At 36.6% G+C, this 16,743-nt stretch overlaps 2 protein-coding genes across 4 annotated transcripts; one reads left to right on the top strand and one right to left on the bottom strand.

The window, feature by feature from the left end:
- Positions 1-7,882: 7,882 nt before the first annotated feature.
- Positions 7,883-9,585, top strand: LOC121772632 (dof zinc finger protein 1-like). 2 transcript variants are annotated; one of them, XM_042169813.1, is made up of 3 exons: positions 7,883-8,035; positions 8,339-9,039; positions 9,324-9,585. In XM_042169813.1, coding segments are annotated over exons 1-3 (741 nt in total). In that variant the 5' UTR covers positions 7,883-7,996; the 3' UTR covers positions 9,325-9,585. The 2 variants fall into 2 exon arrangements, with proteins under 2 accessions (XP_042025747.1, XP_042025746.1); XM_042169812.1 differs by having other exon boundaries at positions 8,339-9,585.
- A 1,812-nt stretch (positions 9,586-11,397) lies between these two features.
- On the bottom strand, positions 11,398-16,338 carry LOC121771064 (ORM1-like protein 2). 2 transcript variants are annotated; one of them, XR_006043920.1, is made up of 4 exons: positions 15,996-16,338; positions 14,911-15,059; positions 12,064-12,336; positions 11,398-11,680 (listed from the first exon to the last, which is right to left on the bottom strand). XR_006043920.1 is itself a non-coding variant. In XM_042167857.1 (3 exons), the coding sequence occupies exons 1-3, from the start codon at positions 16,179-16,181 to the stop codon at positions 12,198-12,200; spliced, it is 474 nt and encodes a 157-aa protein (XP_042023791.1). In that variant the 5' UTR covers positions 16,182-16,338; the 3' UTR covers positions 11,685-12,197. The 2 variants fall into 2 exon arrangements, 1 of the variants encoding a protein (XP_042023791.1); XM_042167857.1 differs by lacking the exon at positions 11,398-11,680 and having other exon boundaries at positions 11,685-12,336.
- Between the last annotated feature and the right edge of the window lie 405 nt (positions 16,339-16,743).

Raw genomic sequence — 16,743 nt, 5'->3', positions numbered from 1 at the left:
TGATATGTTTTGTAAACAAGAGTAAAGTAAAATCATGCTAAGAGTGATGTGTTTTGTAAACAACAGTGAAGTAAAATCATAATAAGAGTGATATGTTTTGTAAACAAGAGTAAAGTAAAATCATGCTAAGAGTGATGTGTTTTGTAAACAAGAGTGAAGTAAAATCATGGTAAGAGTGATGTGTTTTGTAAACAACAGTGAAGTAAAATCATAATAAGAGTGATGTGTTTTGTAAACAACAGTGAAGTAAAATCATGCTAAGAGTGATGTGTTTTGTAAACAACAGTGAAGTAAAATCATGCTAAGAGTGATGTGTTTTGTAAACAACAGTGAAGTAAAATCATAATAAGAGTGACGTGTTTTGTAAACAAGAGTGAAGTAAAATCATGCTAAGAGTGATGTGTTTTGTAAACAACAGTGAAGTAAAATCATGCTAAGAGTGATGTGTTTTGTAAACAACAGTGAAGTAAAATCATAATAAGAGTGATGTGTTTTGTAAACAAGAGTGAAGTAAAATCATAATAAGAGTGATGTGTTTTGTAAACAAGAGATTCTTGTTAGGCGAGAGTTATTGACCGCCGTATGCACGCTTCGAATCGCACTGTCAACAGTGAAGCCCGATGTTTTAGTGATTTTTCATTCGATTTTCTTTTCCTAGTGTCGTTATTCTAATCGAATTACTCAGTTTTCGATTTACATATGATTCTTAAACAAAATTTGCAATTTTTTTCTTAATTTCCGTATAAATTTCTTCTATTTTTAATCGGTAATTAGTAATTACTCCGTATTTCTCTTTCGATAATCCACCAGGCAGCTGAAAATCAGCTGTCAAATTTTTTATAGTGAACCTACGGTCTGCCTCATCGTCTCTACTTGCTTCGAAACTGCCGATTAACAGATCGTCAACTGCGTTCTCGTCTCCGCTTTGCTTCCGGTTTATCTACATTATTTTTGCTTGAATTTATGGAAGATCAAACTCATGGCATAATATTAGCATTTCAATTCTGTGAATTATCACCAGCTTATATAATCATGCTAATATTAGTAAGATTTACCTCTCCTCCCAAACAACTGCCCGAAACCCCAGCCCCAAATCCCCCATCCACCGTCATCATGTTGATTGAGTTCAGCAGAAGCAGAGTTCCAGCACAACAGAATCACGTTGCCTGTTATAAATTTCATAATGTAATTTTCAAAAATACCCTTGGCATATTTTGTATTATTAAAATAAATAATATTTGTTTCATTAAGATGTGTGGCTGAGATTTGTTCTCTAGTTATACACTTAAGATTAGTTATATCTTGACCACTAACCTATATATATATATATATATATATATATATAAAGTCGTGATCATATGATAACCCTTAAATATCGTAATAACCATATAACCAAATCTGGACCACACATATTTCTAATCATGCGGTTGAGATTCAAACTTAGATTTACTTCATAAAAAAAACGCGGGGTAAAACTGACATTTCTCTCATTTAATTTTCGAATTTTGCCAAATATCACGTAAAATGATAAAATGATAGGTTTATTGCATAGAATGATAGTTTTGAGATTCAAACTTAGATTTGCTTCATAAAAAAAGCGTGGGGTAAAACTGTCATTTCCCTCATTTAATTTCTGAATTTCGCCAAATATCACGTAAAATGATAGGTTTATTGCATAGAATGATAGTTTTGCCGGATAGAATGATACTCTGAGTTGATAAAATGATACTTTTGACTGACTGATAAAATGATATATGTTAGGTATATTGCATAGAATGATAGTTTTGCCGGATAGAATGATACTCTGAGTTGATAAAATGATACTTTTGACTGACTGATAAAATGATAAAATGATAGGTTTATTGCATAGAATGATAGTTTTGCCGGATAGAATGATACTCTGAGTTGATAAAATGATACTTTTGACTGACTGATAAAATGATATATGTTAGGTTTATTGCATAGAATGATAGTTTTGCCGGATAGAATGATACTCTGAGTTGATAAAATGATACTTTTGACTGACTGATAAAATGATATATGTTAGGTTTATTGCATAGAATGATAGTTTTGCCGGATAGAATGATACTCTGAGTTGATAAAATGATACTTTTGACTGACTGATAAAATGAGCGAAATTTGGATACGTAAATTTTATCATGAGCGAAATGACTTATTTACCCCCGCGCTTTTTTTTATGAAGTAAATCTAAGTTTGAATCTAGACCACGTGATTTTAAAAATGTGTGGTCCAGATTTAGTTATAGAGTTATTACGGAAATTGAGGTTATCATTATAATACACCCCTATATATATATATATATATATATATATAGGATTGTGATCAAGATAGAACCATTCTTAAACGTAGAACCATTCTTAAACGTAGAACAAATGCCAAACGGAGGTCGTTAGATCTTTTAATCCAATGGTGTTGATTTGCACAACAACTTCCCATTACAACCAAAACTATTATTAATGGGTGAATGCAGATAAGTGAAAAAATAAAGCATGCATGGACTCTTCTTCGTTTCATTCATTCTTCCATCAACATGTGAGTTTTTTCACTTGTTGAGTCCGGAATGTCGTGAAAACATAGTCTAATATGTATGATTTTTAATCTTGACCGTCATTTTTTCCTCATCCAATGAATAAAATATGTAGAGTTCTAGGTTCTACACTTAAGAATGGTTCTATCTTTAACGCAACCATATATATATATATATATATATATATATATATATATATATATGACTGTGATCAATACCAAACCACTCATAAACCTTAAACGCCGAGCAACATCATTATATGATAACCTGGAGTTCATTATAATGAACTAATAACAAACTTATAATGAACTTCAGATTTCTAAATTATGCATGATGATGTCATTGTTTTTAAATATCATAATTCCCTATAATGAACTACAAATAAAGTTGTAATGAACTCCGCGTTATTATATAATGATCTGTTTGGCATTCAGTGTTTTAAACTAGTTTGGTATATAATACAACCCTATGATTAAACTAGTTTGGTATATAATACAACCCTATATATATAATCATAGGTAGAAAGATTGAATGGTGTTTGGCACAATAGGACCTAATTCTTTAAAGGTTTAGGTATTGGATTTTTTTAATTGGTCCAAGCACCTACCTATCTTAGATATGGTTTGAAAATGATGTAACATTAGCTTTCTTTATTCTTTCATATCTATTTAGAGCACCGTATTGTACATGGGAAGATGATACCCACATGTACCTAAGTTAGGCTTCAATATAGGTCTGCTAATTTTTTAAATAATGTTTATATCTCTTGCGTTACTACATACATGAAAAAATGGAATATTTCGGACATTTTCCCATCACTACCATTTACATTCTCACAATCTCTAATGAAATCTAATATAGACAAATGGGCCTGTTCTTTATTGGGTCCTACTGTCCATATACTGAACTTGATTAAATAAGCGGATCCAATACAATTGAAGTCCATATAATGACAGCTGTTCGAAAATATGTATTGACGATTTATATAGTTATATTAAGATATTGGGCTTTATGTACGATAAATATGGCATGTGCTTGGATTAGTATTACAAGATATTGGGCTTTAGGAGTATAAAAATTGGTGTCTGCTTTTTTTTATTTATTTAAATTCTATATGAAGGAGGAAATTACAAATAAACTCCTAAATTACAATTACAAATAAACTCCTATACTATAAAAAGGAGGAAATTACAACTGATGTCAAGAGGGCTCGAACTCGACACCTCATACATTAATGTCTAAACTCCAACTGTATGGTATGAATACGCCTAATTCATACCTTACATTCCAAACATGCACAGACAATGTCGGGGGCCGGTCGTGCCAAAGTTCTGTATGCAAGGTATGAATTCGTCTTATTCATATCTTCCATACCAAATTCGCAGGCATAGTGCAGAGGTCGATAGCGCCAATATTCGGTATGCATGGTATGAATTCATGGCCATGCATGCCAAATTTCCCACTGCAATACCAAAGTCGGGTATGCCTTGATTCAGTATGCATGTTATGAATTTGCACAATTCATACCTCACTGAACAAACACAACACTCATATGAAATAAAACATAATACAGTAGAAATTAATTAATATCCAACGAAAATTTCAAAATTTTAGGAAATTTATTCGTTTTAAAAACTAGAAAAATTTAAAAATGATATCAGTAAAATGATTAGATTGTTCAAAGATGCTTGCATATATTTTAAGAAAAAGTAAAAATTAAACACGACTTCCATTAAATAAAAAATAAAAAATATGAATGATCTAAATAATTATGGAAACCAAGTATAATCGTCCATTAAAAAAGATTTTTGGCTATTTATGTAAGCTTCTTCCTCTAAAGGCCTCGCTTTGGTTGCCATGATACTACTATCTCTAAGCCCGAAAATTTGCTAAAAGCCCGCCTAGGCCTGGTGGACTATCTACAAATTTGTGAATACACTATACCACCCAATAGTAGCGATAGTGTACTGTTTCGCTATGATAGTCACTATTGCCCCCTCTCTCTCCCACTTTTACTCATTTTCTCTCTCTTATTCAACTCTTCTCTCACCCCCACTAGATTTTTCAACCGTCTCTCTCCTCTCCCTCTCTACGGTAGCGGCTGCCACCAGCGGTAGCAATGGTTCACTTTGGCCGATTTCGTTAAAATCTAGAATTTATAAGATCTCTGCGGCTGCCGTCGCACCACAATAACTTGGCAAAATCTTGTTACTATCGTGGAAATAATTGCCCATTCGCATCTTCGCGATTGCCACGACCACGAATCTGTGTACGCCTGCGTCGAGAAGCCTCTCATCCTCGCGTAGTCGGCTGCGCTGCTCGAGATCCTCCACAGCCTCGCTAGAATCGTCATATCTCCGGTTACCTCCACTCTGTCGTAGGTCGCCTCACCGATGATCACTAAGATAGTTAGTTACTCGTTTTTCCGATTGAAGGACGCGTTCGGATATGCGTCGTCGGGGCTGATCTGCAGTACAACACGTTTTTGATGCTGTTCGGCTGTACCCTACCGAAATCACGAGCGAGGTGCGGCTGATCTCCTAAGCACTGACGTATTTGAAGGAATCAGGGGACAAATTCAGTATCAGGATGTTGAATAGGTGGACAAATTTAGTAATTTTTGTTAATCTTCAAAGCTCATTCTATTGAATGATTTTGGTGGTGTTTTCATTGTATTTTTAGAGTTGGGCTTCTCATTAATTGAAGTCAGAATGTTATTTCTTCAAAATCCGTCTTTTTTTTCAAATTTTCAATGGAAATTTTAATTTGTTCATCTTTTCTTAGGACATTTTAATTATGATTTGTATTAACCTCGCATTGTGTCTGGTACTTACAATATTGATTATCGTTAATAATTTTGTTGATAGCATGATCATTAACACCCATTTACTTAACTTAATCATAAAATAGAGATAAACATTTACATACAAATATATTTAGTAACAAGGACATTTTTGTCATTTTACATCTTATCTATAAAACACTATCTTGTCAATCAAACAACATCATAAAAATACTATCAGACACTATCTCATTTTCGGCCCGAAAATGCTATCTTAAGATAACTATCTTGCTATTTTCTATCATGGCAATCAAACGAGCCCTAATAAAGTGGGTTTTATTTATTATTACTTCAAACCACATTTCTTTTTATTTTTTTACTTTATAAATTTTGTATTAAAATATGCGTAATCCACTGTTAAAACAATTTTTTTGGATAGAGTTAGGCCATTTGCAACGCTGTCTCTTATCCGTCTCATCTCTTAACTATTCATGGGCTCCACTGTACTTTTCACTCCATCTCTTAACTAAGAGACAGAACCTGCAACCATCCATCTCTTATCCGTCTCTTAATCATCTCATCCTTTAACTATTCATTCAATTTCATTTTTTATTTTTATTTTCAATAAATTCAATTAATAAAAACACACTTCATTAAATAAAATAAAAATTACAACTTAAAATCCTAAAAAAAATACATAATTAAATTCGTGGCATAATAAATAAAAAAAGATATAATTTAAAATACAATTTTATAGAAATTATAAAAACTACTCCGCCGGCGAATCATCCCCCGGAGGCGGAATACCAAGTTGTCCCACCAGATACACAATGCCGGAATGATAGGCTTGAAATTGGGCAGGAGTCATGCGGGAAGGGTCTGCCATCATGGCGGTGAAGTACATGGACATTAAGGAGGAGGGCGGCCCTTGGGAGCCCGCCTGGCTTGATTCGCCTCGGCCCCTCCTCCCTCTAGCAGCCTTCGCCGCCTTGGCCACCCGCCATGTGCTTCGTGCGCTTCGAGGTCGAGCCCGTGCTGGACTGGACACCGCCGACCCACCTTGCCTCGTCTTTGACGACCTCCCAAACATCGACATGTTTAAATTCTTTGCCGGTGTCGTCGAAATAGACTCGCAAAGTCGATCTCAGAATGTCGGCTCCCGTGGCTCCGCTTTGGTAATGAGCCGCTTCAGTCTTGTAGATGCCGCAGAATTTTTTGACCTCTCTGTCGACTCGGTCAAAGTGAGCGCGGAGCATCTTCAATGTGCGGCGGCGGGACCCCTTCGGCTTAATCTCGTTGTAGGCATCGGTGACCTTTTCCCAGAAGCTCTTCCGGGTTTGTTGATTCCCGACGATGGGATCGTACGAGACTTTGATCCAGGCGTTGTACACAGCCATCGTGTCCTTGCGGCTGTACGGATGCCGGGCTACATCCTCATCCTCCTCGGCCGCCTCCGCCTTCGCCTCTTCCTCCATGGCGTCGAATGCCCTGGAGCTTCCACCGCCTCGTCCTCCTTCCGGAGTGGGTTCAGCCGGATAATCCTCCCTAATTTGAGATAATCCCTGCGAATACCTCAGGGCGGAGGGACGAGCGTATGCATCCACATCAAAATGAGGTGGTTGGTACCCCGCCGACGTCGACGAACCGGAACCACCCAATACATTGTACATGCCCCCCCTGTCGGCAAACGCATTGATGTCAAACCCGTCGGAGCCGCCCTCGTTTCCGTCGCCGGACATTTTGTGATGAAAATTGGAGAGGTTAGATGAAAACTGGAGAAGAAATGGAGATGATTTGGGAATAATAGACGTGTGTTTGTGTGTGTAATGGGGATGAAATAGGAGTATTTATAGAGTAAAAATAATAATAAAAAAGAAAAAACGGTCGAAAACGGTAATATTACCGTTTGATTTTTTATTTTTATTTTTTATTAAATTCGATTTTTTTTTAAAAAAAATTGCGTCAGCGTGACGAAGCCCACTCGCGGGCCGGTGAGTGGGTGTCACGCATGGCGCCATCCGTCTCGGTGGGACGGGCGTCTCGGCGGGATGGTGACGAGACGGGATGCTGCAACGCGTCCCGCGCGAGTCTCGTCTCGGAGGGATGAGATAAGAGACACCCGCGAGATGCGTTGCTGGTGCTCTTAATGGTCTATAAACTATCAGTAAAAAAATATGGGTCAAAGAACATGCGATATAAAGTTTTGATTGTGAATAGATTGGAAGTACTGAGAAACAGAAATGTTCCTACATGGAAATTTTCTATCCTATTTGCAATCTTTTTCAGTTGTAGACATTTTCTTGAAGATTTGGTGTGCGCGAATTTACGGCGTCCTCACTTTCTGTAGTCTCACTATAAACTATTGAAGTGAGAAATTTACAGTGGATAACAATATAATTCCCTTGTTTCTCAAACCAAAAACATAAATTAAGCACAGTAGGAAATACAGGAAATATTGAGAGAGTAATAGAATGCATACAGTATAGATACATACACAACACAAAGGAGCTGACACTTACACGCGTAAAGCACGTAGAACGTTCACAAACTATTTCAGACATTCGCTTTCCTGCTTTTTAAGCCACTTGCATTTCAATAAAGCTTAAAGCACCTGCCTTTTTTACTTCTTCACATTAATCTCTCTCTCCTTCCCTTCTCCACTTCCCATGGATACATCCGCTGCTCAATGGCCTCCTCAGCCTCAGGTACATCCATCCATCCATCCATCCATCACCTTTTCCCCTCTCCATTCAAGCCTTTTCTCAATCAAAAAGAAATCAAACACATAGCATGTAGGAGTAGTAGTAGTAGTATATATGGTCATCTACACAAATTCTTCACCTTTATTTTATAAAATTATTTTCTCCTTGAAATTCATCTTCACTTTCCATCTTTCCGAAAAGATCATATTTGTTTTCTACTGCTTGTGATCCTTTACAAAAGCGCAAGCCATCCAAAGAAATAATAAAAAAAAGGGTCTAATTAATTAAAGAATTAAACGATTACAGGTGACTAAGCAGATGGGTGGGTGCCCAAAGGAGAGGAAGATGAGGCCACAGAAAGAAGAAGCAGTGAAGTGCCCTCGCTGCAACTCCACCAACACCAAATTCTGCTACTACAACAACTACAGCCTCTCCCAGCCCAGATACTTCTGCAAAACATGCCGCCGCTACTGGACCGAAGGCGGCTCCCTCCGCAACATCCCCGTCGGCGGCGGCTCCCGCAAGAACAAGCGCTCCTCTCCCTCTCTCCCCAAAAACCTCCCCGATCCCCAAAACCCTAATAACAAGATCCTCGATTCCCACGATCTCAACCTCGGATTCGCCCTCCACCACGATTTCAAATCCCTAACCGACATGATCCAATTCCCCTCATTCACCGTCGCCGCTTCTTCTCCGTCGTCGCCGCCGCGCCAGCATCTCTCCTCCTCGCTGGAGCTGCTCACGGCGGCGACGTCGGGCGGTTTCATGCCGGCGTCGGCGGATCCATACTCGTCGGGGTTTCCGATGCCGGAGTTCAAGCCGTCGCTCAACTTCTCGCTGGATGGGCTCGGGAGCGGCTATGGAAGCTTCCAGGGGGTTCCCGAAGCAAATGGGAAGCTTCTTTTTCCGTTTGAGGATTTGAAGCAGGTGCCCAACAATGCTGATCAAACTCGAGATGATCATAATTCCAATGGATTTTGGAATGGGGTTATAGGCGGTGGATCATGGTAAATTTTACTAATTTTTTTACATTTTTTTCTTTGTGGGGGTGGTGGGTGACTTTGTTTGTATTGATTTGGAAAAAATGAAAAGTAAAAAACTGACTTATAAGTATGATACTACTGGTACTACTATATATGGATATTGTGTTCTTGGGTTAATTAATTATACTACTACTACTACATAGTAGTATCTATGGTGGTTGTGTAGTTATTATTATTATTATTATTATTATTGTTATTAATTATCAAGGATATATATGTATATGTTGGAGTTAGAAGCTTGTTTTTAGATATGGCTTCAGGTAAGGGAGATGGTGTATAGTGATAGAAGAAGAGATTGGCCTTGATTTTTGAAGGGCAATTAAGCAGCATCATTGCTACTTTATTCTTCTATCAGCACAAGGAGAGCCACCATGGAATTAAGCCACATTTTCTTTGCCTTTTCTAGTATTATGATTTTGTATAACTCAAGTTTTTATTCAGCTTTTGTGATGGAAGATCTTGTCTTAGTTACTCTCTCTCTTTAATTTCACATATCTTCAATTTCTTCAATTCTAATAAGTTTTTGTTATCATGCATTATAGTGTGTGTAATTAAAATTTATGGTGAGATTTTCATGAAGAGGGTATGCTGAATTGTGATGATATGAAGGAATGGGTTTGGTCTAGCTAGTTAGAGGTGGTAGATTGTACAAACCTGCTACTTGATCAGAAAAAAGAGGAATGGAGATTTACATACTAGGGTGTAGTAATGTGTATCCAAACAGCCACCAACTGTGAGAGTGAGATAGACTCATTCAATTGATTCACACATATAAATGGAAATGTATCTGTGTCATGAAATAGATGAAGTTTCAAGTTGAATTTCAATGTGGTGATGATGGTTCCCCATGCCATGTTTACCTTTTCTCTCAGTCGTTGAAAGATCTGTAAAACCCTACCCACTTTTGTCATTCGATGGGCCCCACAAACATTCCCCTAGACATGTGTGCTCCTCTCCCTCTCCCTCTCCCTCTCCCTCTCCCTCTCCCACTCCCACTCCCACTCCCACTTAGATCTACACTTCATTTCTTACACACCAATATAATTGATTTATACTATATAAATAATAATAGTATACATACCACTGTGTGTACATATGGTACTATATTCATATCATGTAATTTGCTGTAATCCACTATCTGTGGTGTGGGGATAATCACCGCCCCAAAATGTGAAGCGCCACCACTCAAGGACGAGTTTATTTTGGCATCATTTCCATTTTAATTTTTTTATACTTAACTCATGAGATGTGCTTACTTCATTTTTCAACGTTTTATTTTCAAAAATTTCTGCCTATGATTAGTGCATTCAACCAAAACTATGTGTTAGTATTTTTTCAATCGCTAACATAGCCATATAATTATTTATAGCATTATTTTAGCGTTTATTCTCCATAAATAATGCCAGCCAATTAAAAATGCTATCTCGTTTGGTAGAATTTAGACATCAAATTACATAACTAATAGTAATCGCTAGTTTAAAATGAGGAAAATCAATTCTATTTCTATATAGGTGCCTCAATAAAAATATTTGTGTGAATGCCAAATATTATTGATTAATTTAGTCTCTTTACAAGATGGTTTTAGCGTTGGAGTTTATTATTGAAGTCAAATATCATTAGTTCGAATTTACTATTGCATTCCGACGTTTTAAGCTGATCAGTATCCCATAATGTTAAAGTATGATTTTGACTCACTTGTGTGATTAGGAGATAGAAGGTTTTTCTTGATTTAAAACTGGTTGGACTATCTCCCTAGTCACAGCATCACCCAGGTTAAATTTGGTCAGAACAACACTGCCTGTAATGATTATGTAAAAGGAAAAATTCTCTGTAATTGTAGTTAGGCAGACTTTAAATAATGGAGAAATGAAGAGAGATGTGTCCGTACTATTTTATCGTTTAGCAAATTGTAAGCACACGTTCCATTGTTTGTGCAATATAACGGCCACTGCTAAACATAACACGACAATGCAACTAGCCTCCCATGTGCAGTGCAGTGTGATCGCTACTGCTATTCTATTCTCTCTGCCTCTGCCACTAACAAAAACATGGCCGGTTCCATCAATTCCTCACACCTTATTTTCCTCCACAAACCATCATATATTATACTCCTACACAGTAGATACTGCTACTATTTTGCAGATGAAACCAATTATCGAATCAAATTTCTTGTCTTCACTTTGAAGCTACTCCCAAACCCCAACTACTTGTCCATCCAAACACCTCATCATTCCACGCCACCTATTCTGCTCCAATCACAATTGCCGACTATATATCACAATATTCTACTCAACAAGCACATCAAATCAATCATATCGTATATTTGGAAAAGTTCAAACCCCCTTTTCACTGCAACATACTAGATACGGAATCAGAAATTGGAAAACACCGTCAAGTTTTTCAGTACTATCACAATGTGAAATGTAGTAGAGAATAAAAAATCTCAGTCATAACACCAACCACTATGGCAGGACAAGCATCAGAATAAAACCATTTGTGTGATGAAGGAAAACGCCATTTGTACAATGGAGGGAAAACACAGAGATGCTACCGGTTGGAGCACATACCTACACGTCCTCGATCAACCAGTAGCTTCCACCAAATCCTGATTCACCAAAACAAGCACATAATTATGTGCAATGTATTGCCTTTCCCTACTCAATAATATATGTATTACAGAGCCCAATTCAAAATTAACATTGTTGTATGGAACAAGTAGGACCCCAGAAAACTTAAGTGGAAACCAAAGTCTCCAGAGGCACAATTGCTAAACAATTGTCCCCTAAGACTAAATACCAACCAAAAAATTAATGGAAACATCAATCAACTGAACAACGCACTAGTGATCCTTTTTGTCTCCACAAAACATGGTACTCAAGCATCTGCCTCTATGATATAAATGTAAATAAAAATGTAAGGCGAAATGCAAACTTCAGTACTTAATAAAAGAGTTCCATATGGAGAATATCCAGCTTCTGAAGGGTTTACCAATAGCTACTCAACTGATATCCTTCTCAGTTCCCACTTCCCAATCTGCACAACTTCAGCAATCTCTAAGCCTGAATCGAATAGATGTAGGAGTGTAAGCAGAACCTTAACACAGATCCTTAATGGACACAAGTTCATTGATCTGCATTTATTCCAAAGATGCGGACTTTATGCATATGTGGGAACTTGGCAACAACCAGAACAAAAACAGCTAGAGTGTTGAAGAAGAGCATCGGATGTTGATAGTCAGTAGTATGGGAGGCTATCAAGTACCTGACAAAAGAAAGAACGCGTCAAAAACACGAATAAATTTCCATATATAGATATATGTTTGGACTTCAAGTCAGTCCCAAAATACACCAAAAATATACTAGTGGATGGAGCTTTGTCTAGCTAAAAAAGGGAATTTCATGTATAAAGTTTTCCTCTTTTTACATGTCGACAGCATCGGCTCAAGCCTTGAGAGTAGAAGCCCCCTGAAGAAAGTTATAAAATAAAGAAACAATGCAGTCTTATGGACAAAGATAAAGTAAAGACACAATAACACAAAAAGAAAATGCACTCTTCAAAAGTCTAACAACTCCCTAAATATAAAGTGTCTCCTTAAAGATAAGAAGAAAATGTCATGCAAAGTGGTTGGATCCAATGTAATGCAGGAGATAAAAAAGACCTAACACAAGAAGCCGAAAAGAAAACAAAAGAAAATGAAAATCATTACAGACGTAAGAATGTTTGTAATATCTCATGACTTCAGCAGATATTCAAAGCATAAATTGAATGCTTCCAATATTCCCATTTAGGAAATGGAAATGTTCCAGGTCTGCCCAGTTATATCAATGTGATACTTTTTCAACAATCACAAGCCAATCTTCCAACAGCTAAAATTGTTTTTTTACAGTATCATTGGAAATTTGAAGAAAAAAATTTTATTCAATGGGACGATTTACACTAAGACCTTCACCTTTTAATAAGTTTGTAGCGATGCATACAAATCACCTATAACTCATTTTTACAGCTTAAGATAAACTTCAGAAACCTTCCAGATATTGGAGGCTATGTGGATGGCCACTATCAAATTGTTTATTGATTTGAAAGAAACTAAAAAGATGATGGGCTAAAATTGCTGTGTTAAAAGTTAATCGCCATGATTTGTTAGGACTTTTATCACTAGACCATATTTTAAATAACACAAAGAAAACGAATAACAAGGTAAGATAGTCATATTACTGTTCCATGTTAATAGTAGCAAAAAAGTGGTGTTGCAGACTTTTGGGGATTTATAATAGATTTAGACTAAGAGTATTCTCAATGATGAAAACGTATATCGTTACCCCTTATAACCTCTTTTCACATGTTCTATAGGGTGGACAATTTTCCGAGGATGAAAAAAATCCAGGCAGCCTCTTTTCCAATCTTTTGATGTGATAGTATTCCCCCCCAAATTCCCATGTTATCCATCTAAAAGACATGGAATGAAAAAGGTGGGAACTAATAAAATGCAATAAGATTTTCCCATCTTTTCTTATCTATACTTTCTTAGGATAAATTTGCTAGCAAAGAGAACACACCCCCCAGGTGATAGATGCATGATTCAAACCTCAAAATGGTTCTAGAATAACAGAGGCAGGTTGTTGCAGTTCACAGACCGTACAAGTATATACTTCTCAGCAGGAAATCCATGAAAGAGAGAAGCCACAAAACAACTAATAAAGTTTATCAACAACAGATCTTATAGGAAACAAAAAAAAACTAAAACAGGCATAAACTTTCTCCAAAATCTACTAAATTATGTAATTAGCAAATTGTACAGACACGGATGACAAAAGTTATCAGAAGCACATAAGCCTTGTTGTCTACTTATATATATTTAGCTGAAATGGAGAATTTGCTAAGCCAACAGAAAACTTCTAACTTATTGATTACATGATTTTTAATATTAGATTATTGTGATGATTATTGATTAATGATTACCACCACATTCATGCAATAGTTCTCATAAACAACCATCTAATAATGTTTCCTTAATTCTTAGTGACTCAACCAAGTCATGGCATTAAAAGCCACTGCAAAAAAATCTTAAGACAGGAGGAAGGTGTTAAGCCTAACCAAGGGAGACAGAAAACTGAACATCTCTATTGTGGCTAATGTACAGAAGGAGAATCAAACAAACCTTCTACGTATCATGCACTATAAAAATGTTGACTTATAAAAAGGAAAAACATAGTAATAGTATCCTCGAAATATGTTATCAAGGTTAATTACTCTTATCTAGTTATACGCAGTGCTTTAGTAGGGTACTACAGTTCCAGATCACCTTCCAATTCTTAACCTCCTCGTACTCACAAACTTCATTTCTATCCTTCTGGGAACAGAAAGGGTTCAGCTTAACGGACGCCAACATACTGAATATATAACCATCAGGGTTGTTGCTTAATGAGAGAAGGTGTGCACACGAGATTCACATATTCATATTGATACTGTTATACTCCCTCCGTCCCATAAAAATATGTGCACTTTCCATTTTCGTCCGTCCCACAAAAATATGTGCATTCCATTTTTGGAAAGTTATATCAGTTTAATAATGTAGGTCCCACTATCACACTAACTCTACTTTAACTATCATCATCACTTTACCATACCATTCTCCTCCTCTCTCTTACTTTACCAATTTTTTCTTAATTCTCGTGCCATTTGATCCGCCCATATTTTTATAGTGCATGATACGTATACAGAAAAGAGTTACAACAAAGCACTCTATAAGAAACATGTGCAATGGCATGAACAATTAGCAAGTACCTACAGACAAAAACTGTAAGGGGGGGAATGGGAAATCAAAAGAAGGCTTACAAAACTATAGGAACAACTGTCAAGAACTTCCTATTACGAGTAAGTTGTTTGCCACTGTCTATTTGCTCCCACCAAGTCAACCTATTGTAGATACCCTGATCTTCGGCAAATGGAGTCCCCTTCTTCCAGTGAAAAAATTGATATGTTACCTGAACAAGACCTCAAATATAAGCATATGAAAATTGTGCGACATCAAAAAAATGCATATATCCTTCCCATGATAACATTGTATAAACTAACAAACAATGCCAGCACGGTTCAACTGTGAGACGATGGAAGACCATCCTACAAGTTCAACCGATTAATAGAACACTTTCCATCACAAACTGATAAATAAGCCCCTCAGATAAACTTCATGCATAGAAGATGCACATATGCCTTTAAGGAAAAATGGACGCCACTACAATGCTTTTAAAAGTCAGAAATGAAACCAGATTGCATACACTTTTTTATGTTCTAAGCCGCCAAAGATTAAATTTCCAGTTTTAGCCAACAAACAATGAGAATAATTACTGGAAGTTATGACACTACCAATTAAACACAAACCACAAAAGTGCCTCAGTGCCTGGAAGAATTAGAACCTCTACACTTGGCATTATTGTTACACTGGAAAGTAGGTGATAGTATCTTTTTTTACAGCGACATGTGATTATAAATAGATAAGTACATATTAACTATCAGAATATCAAGTTCTAAAGAATCCCTCAGAATGTACTCCTCCAATGGCTTGGCAAAGATTATCAAAACCCTCATCATAGTCAATCAAAAACTGAAATCTATCTTCTGTGAGGATAAATATGGGATCGATGGCTAAAATCAAATTGCAAGGATCTCAGAATCCTCTGATTTCGCATGGAAGGGAGAAAATTAATTGCTCAGCTTAATCCATGTAATGAATCAAAATTCGAAACCAGTAACAAACAATAATAATCCTAATAAAGCAAAACTACCAATTAAAAAGAAATTCAAACTCCATTAACTGACCTATAACCGATCAGACTCAGAATCGATAAATCAGAAAACCCTAGCAACAAATCTAGCTAAAAACGGAATCAGCAGACATGCATGAAGAGAAGGAGGCGTACGAAGAAATGAGAGAGATGAACGACGGTCCACGCCATGCCGGGAGAACAGGCGAAGATGGAGAGGACCATCAGCCAAGAGAAGAATAGTATAAGGATGTAGGTGCTCCAGACGCCGGGGTAGGTAAACCATTCCGTGTTCCGGTTTAGATCCGTCGTCGGCGCCGCCCGAACGTACAAATTCGCCATATCCCCCTCCCAATTCCGCTCCAAGCAACTCCACTCCACTCCACTCAGCTCAACACTTTTGTTTATCTCTTCCTAATAATTGATGATTGGATTTACAAATTACTCTTTCAACCCAATTGATATTCCTCTCTATTTTTCCTTTCTTCTTTTTTGTTTAGGCAAATTTGATTATTAAGAAACGGCGGTATAATAAAATGCAATGTTTAAATCTTTTTGGCAGATTTTTTAAATAAATATTGACTGTGTAAATAATTCAATAATTATATGGATCATGAATAAATTGTAAATGAATATTGTGAAGGAAATGTATAAGGAATAACCAAATAGCAATAGTCCTTATAGCGGTGGATAGTGATATAGGCATAAAAAGTGGAATAAGCATAACTTCTCTATATATCAAATTTTTTTTACATAATCAGCTTTAATTTGATCGGAACTAAAATTTGTGGAAACTATTGAAGTTTATATATTAAGAAAACCAAATTTATACTCCCTCCAACCTCCGATCCCTATGAAATGTTCCAATTTAACTGTTATGAGTTTTAAGAAATTGTTTAAATTT

Source organism: Salvia splendens, chromosome 16 (assembly GCF_004379255.2).
Source record: "Salvia splendens isolate huo1 chromosome 16, SspV2, whole genome shotgun sequence".
In the NCBI taxonomy this organism is placed as follows: domain Eukaryota; kingdom Viridiplantae; phylum Streptophyta; class Magnoliopsida; order Lamiales; family Lamiaceae; genus Salvia; species Salvia splendens.
The sequence above is the reverse complement of the archived record's forward strand: the minus strand, read 5'-3'. Positions and strand labels throughout refer to the sequence as shown.

What these genes read in the sequence shown, in the direction of transcription:
- LOC121772632 (XM_042169812.1), top strand. Translation starts at nt 7,997, where the DNA reads ATGGATACATCCGCTGCTCAATGGCCTCCTCAGCCTCAG. An exon ending in AATGGCCTCCTCAGCCTCAG is followed by an intron (nt 8,036 to 8,338) that starts GTACATCCATCC and finishes AAACGATTACAG; the next exon opens with GTGACTAAGCAGATGGGTGG.
- LOC121771064 (XM_042167857.1), bottom strand. Translation starts at nt 16,181, where the DNA reads ATGGCGAATTTGTACGTTCGGGCGGCGCCGACGACGGATCTAAACCGG. An exon ending in TTCATCTCTCTCATTTCTTC is followed by an intron (nt 15,060 to 15,995) that starts GTACGCCTCCTT and finishes GGTCTTGTTCAG; the next exon opens with GTAACATATCAATTTTTTCA. An exon ending in ACAGTTGTTCCTATAGTTTT is followed by an intron (nt 12,337 to 14,910) that starts GTAAGCCTTCTT and finishes TTCTTTTGTCAG; the next exon opens with GTACTTGATAGCCTCCCATA.